At 42.2% G+C, this 17,101-nt stretch overlaps 1 protein-coding gene across 4 annotated transcripts in view; it reads right to left on the reverse strand.

Annotated features, from left to right (window-relative positions):
* Nucleotides 1-3,238: 3,238 nt before the first annotated feature.
* Nucleotides 3,239-17,101, reverse strand: part of LOC141107830 (uncharacterized) — a 28,801-nt gene continuing 14,938 nt past the window's right edge. For all 4 annotated transcript variants that reach the window (XM_073598829.1, XM_073598831.1, XM_073598828.1 and 1 more), the window contains 5 exons: nt 15,458-15,556; nt 12,630-12,728; nt 11,291-11,389; nt 6,444-6,629; nt 3,239-4,918 (listed from right to left, as the gene is read on the reverse strand). In XM_073598829.1, coding sequence (XP_073454930.1) covers nt 4,335-4,918; nt 6,444-6,629; nt 11,291-11,389; nt 12,630-12,728; nt 15,458-15,556 — 1,067 coding nt within the window. In that variant the 3' untranslated portion in view covers nt 3,239-4,334. The remainder of the gene's footprint in view (nt 4,919-6,443; nt 6,630-11,290; nt 11,390-12,629; nt 12,729-15,457; nt 15,557-17,101) is intronic.

Genomic DNA, 17,101 nt, shown 5'->3' on the forward strand with positions numbered 1-17,101 from the left:
GATGAGGTGGAGAGGTTGGGTGATGACATCACACTATTTCATCCAATTAGAAAATGCTTTGCATTTATCCAGAAAATGTAAAGCTTTGTATGGATGGCGCCTGTGCTGAGCAGCCACCCTCTTGTGCCCGGAATTCAGCAGGGCAGCTACTCAGCACAGGACCCGGAAGCTAGTAGAGATCACTGGTGTAGCCGTGCTTTTTAAGTACTTTCATACGGCGTTCGTCAAGTCATCGAATGTACTGAAAAACTTAAATGTAGGCTTTAATGGAGTACGTTTATCATCCCTCAAAGCATAGAATGCTTCTGCATTTTCCATGAAATTCTTTTTTAAACATAACTTTCTAACAAATAGTTTCAGTGCTATAAATATGTTAAATTTGTTGCAATAGTGATATTTTTAAATTTTTATTCATAGGATTTATTGCAGCATCTGTTATATTTTGTGCACTTACATTGTAGATCTCCTTTTTATTTATTTAGGGTCTCAAGAAGGTCTGCAATGACCACCCATTATTACAGTACAGACTTACCCTGTTTCCCCAAAAATAAGTCCTAGCGTGATTGTCGGTGATGGCTGCAATATAAGCCCTACCCCCCAAATAAGGCCTAGTTAAAGTCCTTGCAGGTCTTATTTTCAGGGTAGGGCTTATTTTCTGGGACACAGGGTAGGGCTTATTTGGGGGGTATGGCTAATATTGCAGCCATCACTGACAATCACGCTAGGTCTTATTTTCGGGGAAACAGGGTATTAAAAATTATTTTGTTTGTTAAATTAAAGTGAGCGGTACTAACTGCTTGAAGATTTTGAACGCAAGAGATGCATCCTAAAAAGTTATTAGGATGCATCTCTGCTTTTAAAATGACAGCCGGTAATTTATTTGTATTACACAGCAGAAGCAGCTGTCAAAATGCAGCCGCTCGAGTAAAATGACACTTGCAGATTCATTGTATTTACAATTTTAATCGTACTTGAATTAAAAGAAAAAAGCAAGTCGTGCTAGTTTGTACTCCTTAGTATCCCAATGCCTTAGGCTGATATATTTATATATATTTTTTATTTTTTTCAAAAAATATGCTACTGATATGTGCAGCTATAAACCCATGCTTAGTTCAAAAAAACAGTAATAATAATATAAAGTGCAATGATCTATTTGACAATATATATCAGAAGTGACATCGCTGTGCAAAACATCAAACACTGCAATACAATGATATCACAGCTCAATGTGCAAAACAAACTGTCAATGCTGCAAATACTTATAGTGCAATTATTGCAAGAAAGAAAAAAAATAAAATAAGAAATGCTACAGAAAATACAAGTCCAGTGCTGTAGGAAACAAAGTGCAACGTGCAGTAAATTAGGCCACTCAGAAAAATCCACAAGTGTCCCAGAGACAGGTATTCCAGAAAATCCAGTTCAACCTAATGCTGAATGGATCCTTTTAAAGTGTGTTTGAATCATTAAAAGGTGACGCCCGATGTGATCCTTCACCATCCAAACTATAATGACTCACCAGAATTAATGGCTGGTCAAATTATAAACCAGCTACTGCACTTTCATAATGGTTTTTCTTTCTTTTCTCCCAGGTACCGATTCCCAATATCGTCTCTCTCAATCAAACACCTCTGATGCAGGTCACGGCCACCCATAAAAGACAGAGGCAGGAAGGCTTCCAGAGCGCAATAACGTTTCTAAAACAGGCTTTATTAAAGGGGTTGGAAGGCTTCATGCACACGGGACGTTGTTTAACCTCTTCTGAACTATTTAACTTGACAGCTAGAAACCGGCGTATAAAAACGTCTGTTTAGCCGCGTTTCATTTTTTTTATGTTAAAATGAAAAACGTCTGTAAACGAGACGCTGCTAAACGCGAGTTATCGTGTTTAGCAGCGTTTACAAGCTGTTACACGCATTTGGCGTTTCAAATTCCTCCGAACATCCATCTGAACCCTTTTTTTGCGTTCCAAAAATGCTTCTTAACTCAACTGCCTAGAAACTACTATAAATGACCCTGTGTACATGTACTTGTACTGATAAGATAACAGAGGGGCAGCTGAAAAAAATGCCCAACTGCTCCTAAACATCCGTTTACCAGCAGCAGCATACAGGAGGTCTAAAAGGTTTAAAAAAAAAAAAAAACAAAACAAAAAAAAAAAACCACAAACATGTTATTCGTACCTCTGTGTATGGGTTTTGCACAGAGTGGCCCCGATCCCCCTCTTCTGGGGTCCCCCAGTGGTGCTCCTGGCTCCTCCTCTTCTCGAGTGCCCCGTTGGAGAAACGCTTTCCATGGGGGCACTCGTGTGGGCCCGCTCCCGAGTCCTGCTGCTGCTTCTATTGACACAAACAGCAGGACTCGGCCCCTCCCCCAGCATCACTGGATTTGATTGACAGCAGCAGGAGCCAATGGCTCCTGCTGCTATCAATCTATCCAATGAAGACCCGAGACAGCGGCTGGAGATGCTGGGCTCGTCCCCATCACTAGAAAGACTGCGTTCAGGTAAGTAAAAGGGGGGCTCTGGGGGGCAGCTGCACTAAAGGTTTTTCACCTTAATGCAGAAAAACATTGGGGTTTTACAACCCCTTTAAAAGAAATTAGATCCACTCACATGTATCAAGTGTCTCCCCGACACTACGGTATAAATGCTCTATTGTGTTGCTGATCGTCTCCGGCTGTTAGCTGCCAAGCCAATCCAAACATGTGCGGCGACATCAGCGTCCTAGCCCCAGCGGCGATTTTTCTGAGTGGACTAATTTACTGCACGTTGCACTTTTTTCTCCCACAGAACTGGACTTTTTTTTTTTTTTTTTTGCAATAATTGCACTCTATGTGTATGCAGTAGTGCCACTTTATGTGTAATGTTAAAACTTTGCACGTTGAGCTGTGATATTATTGTATTGCAGTGTTTGATGTTTTTCACAGTGATGTCACTTCTGATTTATATGGTCATATAGATCATTGCATTTATATTATTACTGTTTTTTGAACTTAGCACGTTAAGGTTTATAATTGTACATAGAAGTAGCATATTTCTTGACTATATATTGATCAGCCTAAAGCGTTGGTATAAGGATTACAAAATAGCGCCGCTTGCTGTTTTTTTGTTATTAGTGCTTTAGGTGCATCACCAATTTTAAAATTTTTATTTATTTATTTTTTACACCATTTGCAAAAACTCGCCATGCTTTGTACCAAAAACATAATTTTAGTGTAATTTATAACAGGACACATAGAATAAAATTTATATTTTTTTATTTACAGTATTTCTTTTTAAACCAACACTTAACAGAAAAAAAAAGTATTTTTGTCTATAGATTCCATAGAAATTAACATTGACAAAAGAAAGCCTGGTTTTCGTCAAAAAAAATAAAAAAAATCATGGTTTGTATTACTTTATCTTTAGTAATGACAAAGTTGGTTATCGCCAACTAAATAAGCTCATGGTGGATATGAAAAATTGCTCTGGTCCGTAGGGGTATGCAGGTTAAACTAGAACTAAAAAGGAAAGAAAAAAAAAATATTTTTTGTTTTCTTTACAGTGAAGACGGAACAGAACACATAGCAATATTAACCTGACATCTTTTTTTTCATTCCGGGAAATTAACTCTGTTTACCACCATCACCAAGAGTAATACAGAATCCCCAAATTTGTATCTTCTCCACAAGAACAATAAATAAATGAAAATCTTCCAATAGGGACACTAGTTCTGGTGACAATCCTTTCACTTCGAAGAGATTTCCTTTGACTTCCTGTTTTGGCTATGGGGCAGGAAGTGAAGGGAAATCACCAAAACAGCACTCAAAAAATGGAAATCCAAACATAAAAAAAAAAAAAAAAGTTGTGCCTTCAATTTTACTTTGAAAAGACAGTCACTGAAGGGAAAAGGTACAATCTGCTGCCTGTATGAACTACACACCCTTTCTGCAGCCCTCTAAGCTGTTACGAGAGGCAATGCTTCTGAAGCTAGTGGACCCTTTTCTACACCATGCAGTCTGAACAGCATGACTAATAATCACAGTGATTGGCCAATAGAAACATAAGGCAGGAGCTTAGCGACCATCTCCAGCTCTACCCAGAAGTGTCAGAGCGGCCTGGTATTTGGCCATGATAGGAAGGTTTGGGAGGATACTGCAGTTATGTTGCTGCTGCCTTTCCATCCACTATGAACTCTAATATTAGTTTTGGGCAGATTGGGACTTGGTATTCCTAGCTAGGTATCAAATCTGCTACCAATTTAGGCTCCTTGGAATGGCCTAACGCGCGTGCTTAGACAGGGTGGAATTGTCAGTTAAACACTTAGCACATTACACTGAGGACATGGGAAGGGCTTTTACTCAGTATGAGACTTTTCGTGCTTCAACATGGTGGCTTTGCATGCGAAGGCTTTCTCACAGTACTTGCAGACAAATGGTTTCTCCCCTGAGTGCATCCGCTGGTGGACAACCAGGCTGGCGTACTGGCAGTAATTCTTGCCGCACACATTGCACACAAATGGTTTCTTTTCTGCGTGCATGCTGGAGTGCTTGACCACGCTGGATTGCCGAGTGAAGCCTTTCCCACACACTGGACAGGAGTATGGCTTTTCACCAGTGTGGACTACCTGATGGAGGACGAGGTGCTGGTGTTTGATGAACCTCCGGTCACACTGGTTACAGGCAAAGGGTCGCTCTCCAGTATGAGTTCTCTGGTGAGTTTTTAAGTGGTTCCTACACGAAAAACTTTTCTCACACTCACTGCATGGATATGGACGCTGTCCAGTATGTATCTGTAGGTGTTTCTCAAGAGTCGACTTGCTGCCCAATACTTTTCCACACACCTCACAGGAAGGAGACGTCTTTGTTGAACTTGAATTGCACGTTGTGATCATTTTATGGTTGGATTCTTGCGGTAAATAGTCCTCGTCTCTGTAATCCGCTAGAGAAAAGAAGGACACTTGAGGGTCAAAGTAATGTGCACTACATGCAGGCTTTAGAGGTCCATTTAAAATGGGCGGTGGGAGTTAAAATTGTTAAAAGCCCACAGAAAACACATATTTCTGTTTTATGTGGGCAGTTGCAGATTAATGTACCAGCCAACTTCCTAAATCTTTCTGAGACTTCAATGGACTATTTCCTGCCTCCTCTTACAAGGCTTTACATTGAACCTGTGCCTTGTCCACACAACGCAAAGCAACAGGTTCACTTTCAGAGGTATCTATTAAGCATCTGGGACACCGCTCTTCCAACCTGACCCATGTGAAGTGTTAAGAGACCTCATCCAGAGCTGCTCCACTAAATCTCTCTTTGGAATTATTACAGTATTTTGAATCAGGCCCTGCTCTTACGCATTTCACCCCGCCCACAGGGACTTAGTCATAGAGGCACTTCAAGGTTTTCTAGGTAACAGGTTCACTTTGAGGTGTGCCTCCATAGATGCATACATTTACCTAAGTGTTGCTCTCCCACAACCCTTTAACCACTAAGAGTGAAAGTAGGCTATATGAGTTGTTGAAGTAGTACCTTACACAGGGCTATGGGTTCCCCATGTTACAACACTTATTTTCTACTTGTTCCTCCATACTGGAAGGACACATGTGATTAGCTAGAATGCAAGCAATTCTTTAGTGTCCCCTATAGAGCAGCTCATGAACCAATATTCCTTCTATTGTCATACAGGGGTTTTACAAAAGGCAAATAGGACAGTGGAGGAGTGCAAGGACAGCACACATCAGTGGTTGGGATAGGTTTTTAAGAGAACTTGTCACATCTCCATGAATAAGCAAAGAGAGATGCACTGCAAAGCCTAACTCTGGGCTCCTGGTTCCCTCTTCCCCATCCTTAAGTCCATTCTCTCTCCCCTGGAGGCCCCCTGCTATAGGTTATGCTGATTTTTTTTTCTTATCTTTTCCAAGATAAGGTCATATCTTGGAAAAGATAAGAATCGGATTGGTCATCTGATGCTGTAGGGTCTCCTTCACCTCTACATTGGACTGGGTGATCTTCAGTTATTCAGAGAGCAGTGCTGAAATGATTATATCAGCCATGTACTTCTGTTCCATTAAATGTAGGGTGCTGTGGTGACAGGGGGTACATAATTCCCTCCACTCAAGTTATGATCTCAGTCTTCTGGGTGTGGTAATGGATCAGTAGTGCAATATCGTATGATCCTCTAAACCTCTGTTCCAGGCTGGGTGGTCTTCAGTGATTCAGAGAGCAGTGCTGAAATGATTACATCAGTCCCATGCTCGGCATCATTACATAGTAAATATAGGGCTCTGTGGTAATAGGGCGTCTACGACACCCTGCACTCACAGTATGTCCTCGGGTTTCTGGGTGAAGCAGTGGACTACAGCATAGACCAAGGCTGTTCTCCATGAATAATCTGCTCTGTGAGGAGCCTTTTCCTCACTCAAAGTCACAAGTGAAAGATGTAAAGATGTCCACATAACTTAACTGCTTACCTGCATCCGCACTGTCCTCAGTGTCATCTGAGGACTCTCCACTGGGTTCAAGCTTAATTTCAAATTCAAATCCAGATGCACTTTGGGCTTCCATAAAAGGTAGGTGAATATTTACAGTAGATAGAGGTTTTCTTTCTAGGTTTCTTGAAATATACTCTGATGAGGAAGGAAGGTCTGATGTCCCATCTGAAAAGAGAGGATGTAGCCCACTCAGATTACGTGGAAATAGTTCACCTTTACCATAGTAACTGTACAGATCTTATCAGACAGAATAGTTAGGGTCTCCGTAAAGGAGACACCTACATCTAACAAAAATAATGGCTGGACATGCAGTACATTAGGATTTGTATAAAATTGGACCTGCCTATATCATTGGATCTATATAGCGTTTTGAAATGTTTAGATATAGGACAGGTTTTCTTCGAAGATGTAAATATGGAGGCCGCCATTGCTGTCTTGCATCTGAAATTGCTTCACTTCAAGGCTGCCATCATTATCCTGGCTTCCCTACATTGTTAATCCCAAACTCAGAATAAACATGAATATATCAGGTGTCCTGATACCAGATATGTCTATGCTTGTTACAGGTTAGTGACTCAGCAGCAAGCAAAGTAGGATTGTCACAGCAGTCATGTGGCCAGGAGCTGCCTGTGACAGGTTAGTCATTGTGCTCTGAGCACAGAAAGCCCTTTTCCATGGAGGCATATGTGCGGGGGCTCAGCTCCCCAATTATTCTTAAAGAGATTGTAAACCTCCAAAAAAAAAAAATCCAAAAAACCTGCAAGGCAAAAGGCATAATGAGCTAGTATGCATCGCATACTAGCTCATTATGAAATACCTTAGAATGCCGTGAATGAGTGCTGGCCCACCGCTGACAGGGCCAACATCTTCTGGGTTTACAGGCTCCGGCGCTGTGATTGGCCGGAGCCGTGATGACGTTACTCCCACGCATGCGCATGGGAGCCGCCGGTCACGGCACGGGCCCTGAAGAAACAGCACAAGCGGGCCGTTCCTTCAAGAGGAGTTCCACACAATTTTCGAAAATCACCTTATTACCAAGCAGGCGTAACATGCATTGTCAAATGGCAATAAATTATTTTTTTTACCTAAGGGTTACCTTTTTAGGCTTTATTTATGTGGCGTTTCCTGTGTGAGCCACCCGCAGGTATCGAGGTCATATCCGGCGGCGCATTGTCTCCTGGAGCGGCGCACTGTCTCCTGGGAGCTATGAATCAATCTTCCCAGGAGTCAGTATGGCTAGCGATCTTCCGAAACCAGAAGTGACACAATGACGCCAGGACGTCTTGGAGGAGTTTCTAAAACCTCCATGAGATATTATCTGTGTGCTTTTGTTTATCTACGTTGTCATCACAACAGGGCGGGCACTTCCGACGACGACGCCTGTTGTCATCGCAACGTCAGAAGCTTACGGCGCTGCGACGTGTACATAATGCGCATGCGTGGGAACGGGCGGTGCATGCTGGTAGCTCAGTATGCACCGTATCCCAGAAATGTCTGCCTGTAGGCTTCACATGCCCACAGGCAAGATGACAACTTCCAGGAACAGATTATACAAGTTATTTTTATATATGAAACCGGACATCACAGGGTAATTTGGAAAAAACAAGTGAGTTGCACACTTACATTATAATAACTTCGGAATTTAGGAAAAAAAAAATTGATTAGACGTTGGAACTCTGCTTTCAGTTCATACGCGCTGATGACATTGGCGGCAGCGTATATAGTAAATATCTCCTAAATCAGTGATGGCGAACCTTGGCACTACATTTCCCATGATGCTCAACTACACTGCAGAGTGCGTGAGCATCATGGGATATGTAGTTCCAAAACATCTGGGGTGCCAAGGTTCGCCATCACTGTCCTAAATGGTGCAAGTTTAGGAGATATTTACAGTACGTACAGGTAAGCCTTATTCTAGGCTTACCTGTAGGTACAATTAAAAGGGAAGACTTTAATTCCTCTTTAACAAAAAGAGGCAGTTTAAAGTCTTTCAGAGCAGAAAGATAAAAGAAACTCTTGTGCTCGGTGCAACCCAATAAATTATTTAAATAAACCTAATGGAAATGCTGCAGCCTATATATTCCAGACACTGGGCAAAATAGAAAGTCCTCAAAAAAATTGTGCGCTGTCCCCTTAAATATTAAATCTTTCACTATAATCAATACATGAAGCGCAAACAAAAACAAATGTGCAAATTAACAGTGATATGGAGTGTCCCACATGCAGGGTTCTGGGCAGTGATATGCAAACAATATATCCAAAAGTACAATAATAAATAGTAAATTAAATCAAATAATAGTCCAAATATGCGAAAAGTGCTCGATATGCAGTATGCTTTCAAAGTGCTAAAGGTGCTCCCTTAGAGAAAATGGTTGCTTACCAAATTATGTGGATCCCGAATTACAGGGACCATAAAGACATAATATCCATGCACTGGTTGGTAATACCCATATCAGAACCACATCTTGAAAAATTGCTCTATAAAGGATTGGATCATACAGGATCTGTTCTCATAACATCCTTGAATCGCTCACCAATAAATTCACATATGAGAAACAAGCAGGGAGAGATTCAGGAGGGTCACTCTTCAATCCCAGAGGATGTCGGTTTTGGGGAAACGCGTCGGGCGGAGAGCGTGTGTGACGTCACCGCATGCCAGCGGGTTAGGAGATATTGCAACCGGAGTGTTTTTAATGGTGAAGCCGATATTCACGTAAATGTAAGCGGATTTAACCATTTTTAATAAACTATTTCCTGTTGTATTGCGCTTTGAGTCTCTCCCTGTTTCCTTCCCATATGCGATTCTACTGGTGAGCGATTCAAGGATGTTATGAGAACAGATCCTGTATGATCCAATCCTTTATGGAGCAATTTTCCAAGATGTGGTTCTGATATGGGTATTACCAACCGGTGGATAGATATCATGTCTTTATGATCCCTGTAATTAGGGATCCACATCGTTTGCCAAACGGCCATCTTCATTAAAGGAGCACTTCTGCACTTTGAGAGCATACTGCACATTGTTATTGTACTTTTGGATATATTGTTTGCATATCACTGCCCAGAACCCTGCATGTGGGACATTTAAGGTCCATATCACTGTTATTTTGCACATTGTTTTTGTTTGCACTTCATGTATTGATTATAGCGAAAGATTTAATATTTAGAAGGGACAGCGCACAATTTTTTTGAGGATTTAAAGTCTTTCAGACTTTAGGGGGGCTGGGCTGTGGCCAGTGGAAGAAGAAAATGCCCCAGTGTCAGTTGGAGTAAACAAGGACCCCTCATTGGTATAAGTGGAAGGAAAAGTGACCCATGTTGCATCAGCGGGAAGAAAACTGCCCCATCATTGGTGTCAGTGGAAGGCTTTATGTCCCATCTTTGCTTTCAATGGGTGGAATAGTGCCTCATATTAGTGGGAGAACTCATGCCCCACGAGGCACATAGATACAAGCTAAAGGCCGCAGTTTGGAGACCAGTGTTCTGTATGATGAAAACAATTTTGCAGACTGAGTTTAGAGCTATTCTGAAGACAATAGATTGGGGAATTGGTATAAACCATGACACAGTTTTCCTTTTTGGCTGTCTCGTTGGTTCTTGTCTAGGACACAAAACAGAAAAGGGAAAATTTCTTTAACAATTGGGAAATCCCCACATAGACTATGGACTAGAACAGGGGCCCCTACTAGAAGATTTCCCCCCTCACCCTCTGTGCTAGAAGCAATCAAAGTTTGAATTCACCATCACTTTCTGTCTCTGTGACAGCAGGCCCCTTATTAGAAAACATGGGGCCCTGTACAGCTCACCTACACACACAGGTCAGTAGTATGTAACACAATGTTCCAGAGTAAAAAAAACGCAAAGTGTATGGATCAGAAGTAATGCAGATTGCATTGGTAAGCAGTAAGTATTTTAGAATGCACAGGTCATGAGTAAGTAACCCACAGTACAGGGGAAGCAGGAGTAAGTAGCACAGGCAGAATTGGTGGTCAGAAGTAAGCAAAACAAACAGGTTGTGGAGGTCAGGAGTATTTAACACAGGCTGCATTGGTCAGAAGTACCGGAGACTGCGGAGGTCAGGAGTAAGTAACACAGGCTGCGCTGGTCAGAAGTACCGGAGACTGCGGAGGTCAGGAGTAAGTAACACAGGCTGCGCTGATCAGAAGTACCGGAGACTGCGGAGGTCAGGAGTAAGTAACACAGGCTGCATTGGTCAGAAGTACCGGAGACTGCGGAGGTCAGGAGTAAGTAACACAGGCTGCGCTGATCAGAAGTACCGGAGACTGCGGAGGTCAAGGAGTAAGTAACACAGGCTGCATTGGTCAGAAGTACCGGAGACTGCGGAGGTCAGAAGTAACACAGGCTGCATTGGTCAGAAGTACCGGAGACTGCGGAGGTCAGGAGTAAGTAACACAGGCTGCATTGGTCAGAAGTACCGGAGACTGCAGAGGTCAGAAGTAACACAGGCTGCATTGGTCAGAAGTACCGGAGACTGCGGAGGTCAGGAGTAAGTAACACAAATTGCATTGGTCGGAAGTACAGGAGAGCACGAAGGTCAGGTGTAAACAACACAGGCTGCATAGGTCGGAAGTGCAAAAGTATGTGCTTTAAAACAGCAGCTTATTTTTGGCTACATGATGAAAATGAAGAAGCAGAGCAAGCAAATAAAAACATGGCAAGAACATACAAATGGGTGTAAGTAGTGTGCTTGGTGAAAATTAAAACCAGGACCCCGTGCTTCAAGGCGATCCAACAAATCAGCGAGTACAAAGCCATGTATACTACTGATCTCTACTCCTTGTAACCATCATATTAAAAATACTTACCAGTGACATAATGAGGTTCTTCTTCCAGCTCCTCCTTAATGCAGAATTTGGTGGGATAACTTTGTTCTGTATTTTCCTGCACTGGGGCTATAGGTTGGTCTGAAATGGATTAAAAGAAAACTGCACATTTAACTGTATTTTCCATTAACATCCTCCCTCACTTTCCCCAAAACATTTTTTTCATAGTTTGTTATAAAAATTTTGCACACAGGTAATTGGTCTCCTTTGCCGATGAGGCTGCATTGATGGCAGCACCGATAGGGGACACTGATGAGGGGGCACCGATTGGCAGCACTGGAGGGGCACTGTTGGGACTGCACTGATAATGAGGACACTGAGAATCAGTGCCGATGCCCCTTGAACACAAGCCAGTTATCGGCTCTCTGCTTCACTCCTCACGGGCACCGCGCTCACGGGAGGACGTCCATAGACACCCTGAACTCCTCAGTTTACCAGTATAAGGTTTCTCTCCTGTACTGAAATTGCATCCAATTTCTCTGCACACTGTGAGCATGTCTCAATGTGAAATAGAAGTTGCAGCAAATCAGATCAAGCGTGCCTCATTTCCTGGCTCAAGGGTATTCAACATCCTAGCCCTTTCCTCCCCAGCTTTAGTCTCTGACCCACCCCTTTCATTCATTGGATTTCAGTTCTTTCCATCGTGGAGGCTCATCATCACATGTGGCCATCTACATGCTAATACAGTCTGCCTAGAAACACTCACTCCTCCAGACTGACACCCGCCTATCAAGGTATCTTGATATTTGCATTGATTCCTTTAGGAGCCAGCCCACTGATTGCACCAGAGCTGAACACTCCCGAGAGGAGTACTAAGGAAGGGTGTTGTGATGTTTTTAGGAAGCTAAGTCAGCATATTGCTGGCTCCTCCTACCAGCCATGATCTGCCTGACTTACATAGAGAAGAACAGACCAAGTCATGACATCACAGAGAAAATAAAAGTATGTGGTGAAAATTGAAAGGTTTTATTAGAACATTCATTAGCATGTTAATTAAGTTGTAAGATTTTAAATATTTCGTTTTTTTTATGTATTTTATATAAAATAAATTATATTTTTTAAACCAAAAAAAAAATGAAAGGAAAAATACAAGCAGATTAAACTTTAGATTTAAATGAACAGTAAATTTTTGGTTTGCAGGATGAAATGAAGCAAGAGAGCAAATACGCATATAAAAATATACAAGATGGGTGTAAGCAATGTGCTTGGAGGGATTTAAAACCAGGATCCTGCACTTCAAGGCAATCCAACACATCACCGAATACAAAGCCATGTATAATACTGATCTCTATTCTTTGTAATCTTCATATTAAATACTTACCAGTGACATATCGAGATTCTTCTTTCAGCTCCTTCTTAATGCAGAGATTGATGGGGTAACTTGATTCTGTACTTTGCTGCACTGGGGATGTTGGTTGGTCTGAAATAGATTAATAGAAAACTTCACATTAAAAACTGTATTTTCACTTTAGCTCCTCTGTTACTCCACCCTATACTGTATATAGATACACATTCTCTGTATTGACATTTGTTGAACTTCTCCAGTACTCCGACTGTGTGCGGAACAGAGGTTTACCAGGTCTTGGTCCTACTACACACTTCAGGACCTGAACATATTAATTTTGTCTGCTACATTGTCCTGTTCTTGTTGGAAAAACCAAAAAAGTGTTTAAAAAAAAAAAAAAAAAAAAGTATTTTCCATAAACATTCTCCATCACTTTCCCAGATAAATAAAAAAATAAATCAATGGAATGGGTTTGCAGCTATTGACCTCCCCCTCTCCTTTCCACATAACACAGAGGGGAGGTGCACTTTAGGTAAAAGAGAACTGGGAACAATGCTAATGTATCACTCAGCAAAGGAAGTAATCAGCTCATAAGATTTCTGGCAGGATCAACAGATAATTTTCTGTACTTATTAAACAGATCTAACTAAATTCTTTCAAAGTTATATTTACAGCTGAACTGCAGTTTCACACTCAGTCATGTACAATTGTACAGGCTCCTCTCCTGAAAATACATACTCTGAATCTAGGGAAAGCAAAATATAAGCAGATTACCTACTTTCTGCGAAATCACATTCATGTACGTGATTGACTGCAAGTGTTTATACCGGGGTTATGGCTGCAGAAGCAAAATTTGCAGCTGCCAATTCTCTAACAAGTAAAACCAATCCTAGCACGCAGAGGTGTCAAACTGGGGGGCCCTCCAGCTGTTGCGGAACTACAAGTCCCATCTGTAACTGTAAGCTTTGCAATGCCTCGTGGGATTTGTAGTTCTGCAACAGCTGGAGGGCCGCCAGTTCCTGGTGGGTCCCCCCCCCCCACGTCCAGTGCATCCGATCCAGCTGTTGTGCCGGTTTACAATAGAGGTGACTGGAGACCGGGTTGCCCCGAACACCTCTATGGTCTAGGAGACTGATAGTGATGAGCATTTTCATCACTTCTGGTGAGGGCAGGTGTAAACAGAAACATTTTTTTTCCTGGAAGGCATTAGATTAATTTTTTTTTTTTTATCTCATGCTTTCAAAGGGTAGAGGAGAGATCTTGGGTCTTATAGACCCCAGATGTCCCCGTAAAGAGGACCTGTCATGCTTTATTTCAATCACAAGGGATGCTCACATTTCTTGTGATCGGATTAAAAGTGGTAACAAAAATAAAAAATTAACCCCTTCCTGCACCCCGCTGTAGCCGAATGACGGCTACAGCAAGGGCTTACTTTGCCGGGAGGGCGTACATGGACGTTCATCCATGATCAGGCTTCCCCCGTGCCCTCTGCGGCGCGCTCTGTGATCGCCAAGTCCTTTAGACTCAGCTGATCGCAGATTGCGGTAAAGGGCCAATCACAGCGGCCCTTTACTACGTGATCAGCTGTCAGCCAATGACAACTGCTCACAGATGTCCACACAAGCCGGTTATCGGCTTTTCTTTCTCTGCGCTGACAGGAAGAGAGAAAAAGAGAGCCAATAACCGGATTGTGTTATAGGGGATATCAGCAGCCATAATCAGGACACTGATTATCAGTGCAGTCCCAACAGTGCCACCTATCAGTGTACCCTATAAGCGCCCATCAGTGCAGTCTCATCAGCGCCCCCTATTAGTGCACTTCAGTGCAGCCTCATCAGCACACTTCAGCGAAGGAGAAAATTTACCTGTTTGCAAATTTTTATAACAAACTATAAAAAAAAAAAAAAAAAAAAAAAAAAAAAAATTGTTGTTCTTTGTCGGTCTTTTTTTGTTTACCAAAAAATAAAAACCCAGCGGTGATCAAATATCACGAAAAGAAAACTCGATTTGTGTGAAAAAAATTAAAAAATTTCATTTGGGTACAGTGTTGCATGACTGCGCAATTGTCAAAGTGCAACAGCACTGAAAGCTGAAAATTGGCCTGGGCAAAAAGGGGGTGAAAGTGCCCAGTAGGCAAGTGGTTGAAAGGGACAGTGTAAAAATACATATTTTTTTTTAATAAACTAAATACTAATAGAAAAACATTAAAGTGCCTCTGTTCCCCGCCCCTGTGTTCACGCGAAGAGACGAATGCATACATAGGTTGCATACACATAAAAACTGTGTTCCCATCACACATGTGATGTATCACTGCAAATGTTATAGATAATATAAATAATTCTAGTGCTGGTCCTCCACTGTAACTCTAAACTGGTAACCTGTAAACAACTTTAAAGTGTAACATGTTAGGTATCCATTTACTTGGCGGATCATCTTTTAATGCTTACCAAAAAAATTGAGTTATACATTTTGTTTTTTTGCATTAAAATTCATTACTGTGTATTTTTTCCAAAACAACCGAGTTAAAAAAAAATGGTGCTGTACAAATACCATGTGACATAACAAATTGCAACGAATACCATTTTATTCCCTAGGGCCATACTGATTTTTACAGGTAAATAAAATATGTCAGAATAGACCTGGTCTTCAAGTGGTTACATTTCAGCTTTAGACTAACAGAATATTTTTGGGTTGCGGGTGGAAATGAAAGCAGCAGAGCCAATCCATAAAACATGGGAAGAACATACAAGATGGCAATTGATACCAGGACCCATCTGCCTCAAGGCAATCCAACACATCAACAAGTACAAAGCTATGCATACTACTGATCTCTATTCTTTATGACCTTTAGATTAAATGCTTACCAGCAGAATGATGAGGTTCTTCTTCCAGCTCCCTCTTAAAGCAGAATTTGATGGGGTAATTGTTTTCTGTACTGAGCTGCACTGGGGCTGTTGGCTGTTCTAAAATAGAGTAAAAGAAAACTCTGCATTATTCACTTTATTACCAGCCTCCTACCTTATTCTGCTACTTCTTTTACTCAGGAATTAAGGGAGTTGTAAACTCAGAAGGTTTTTTTTTTTTTTATCTTAACGCATTCTATGCATTAGGATAAAAAAACCTGTGTGCAGCAGCCCACTAATATTTACCTGAGCCCCATCTCTATATAGCGATGTTCACGAGTGTCTCAGCAGTCCGAGACTCTCCTTCCTGATAGCCTGAGACATTACAGCGGTGCCACTGGCTTCCGCTGCTGTCAAAGTCAGCTAGCCAATCAGGAGGGAGAGGCCGGGCCACAGCTCTATGTCTGAATGGACACAGGGAGCCGTTACTTGGCTCAGGTGCCCCCAGAGCAAGCTGCATGCTACGGGGGAACTCAATGAGAGGGAGGGGCCAGGAGCACAGACGAGGGACCCGAGAAGAGGAGGATCCAGGCTGCTCTGTGCAAATCCACTGAAACAGAGCCGGTAAGTATAACAAAAAAAAAAAAACCAAGACTTTACAATCACTTTAATGATCTTTCATTCATTAAGTTCCTCTTTCTCCTCGTGGGAACCTTTCTCCACTGTAAGAGGAAGAGAAGTCTCTCTGCATGCAAACATTCATAAGCTGCAGAAGTTTATATATTCTGCAGCACCTAAATCTATTCAGCGGCCACTAATTCAAGTAATTGGCTGTACACAGCCGTACTCGCATAAACAACAATCGCTTCTTGGAGTCTATCAATGCATGTACAGCGTATTTCCCCAAACACAAACAGAACTGAAGCATCTGGGCATAGGAAACACACTGCTCTTTTTCAGGAAGAAATCAAGACAAAAAGATACCATATATACTCGTGTATAAGCCGAGTTTTTCAGCACATTTTTTATGCTAAAAAGGCCCCCCTTGGCTTATACTTGAGTGAGGGTCCCACTATCATCCCGGTGCGCCCCTGTCAGTTTCCCCTCCCTTCTGCTCTTCTCACCATTGTCATGTGCAGCCTCCCCAGTGCCCGGTAGTGTGATCTCATGCTGTGTGTCAGATATGAATCACTGTGCAGCCGCTGTAACAATGTCCCGCCTCCTAGACCGCCTCTTGTGATAGACGGCACACTGATTCAATGCTAGGAATCATTGTGCAATAGGAGGTGGGACATCGTTACAGCGGCTGCAGGGCGATTCAGATCCAGCTCTGACACACAGCATGACATCACATTACCGGGCACTGGTAGGCTGAACCCGATGGGCACTGGTAGGCTGAACCCGATGGGCACTGGTAGGCTGAACCCGATGGGCACTGGTAGGCTGAACCCGATGGGCACTGGTAGGCTGAACCCGATGGGCACTGGTAGGCTGCATCTGATGGGCATTGGTAGGCTGATGTCTCAATTAATGTAATTTTATTGGTATCTATTTTTACGTTTGAAATTTACCAATAGCTGCTGGGTTCTGGTATGCGCATTTAACATTTCAGGATGTATACAACTTGCTCAATAATAGAATGCAAAGATAACAGTCTATAATCAC

Source organism: Aquarana catesbeiana, linkage group LG09, assembly GCF_042186555.1.
Source record: "Aquarana catesbeiana isolate 2022-GZ linkage group LG09, ASM4218655v1, whole genome shotgun sequence".
Taxonomy (NCBI): domain Eukaryota; kingdom Metazoa; phylum Chordata; class Amphibia; order Anura; family Ranidae; genus Aquarana; species Aquarana catesbeiana.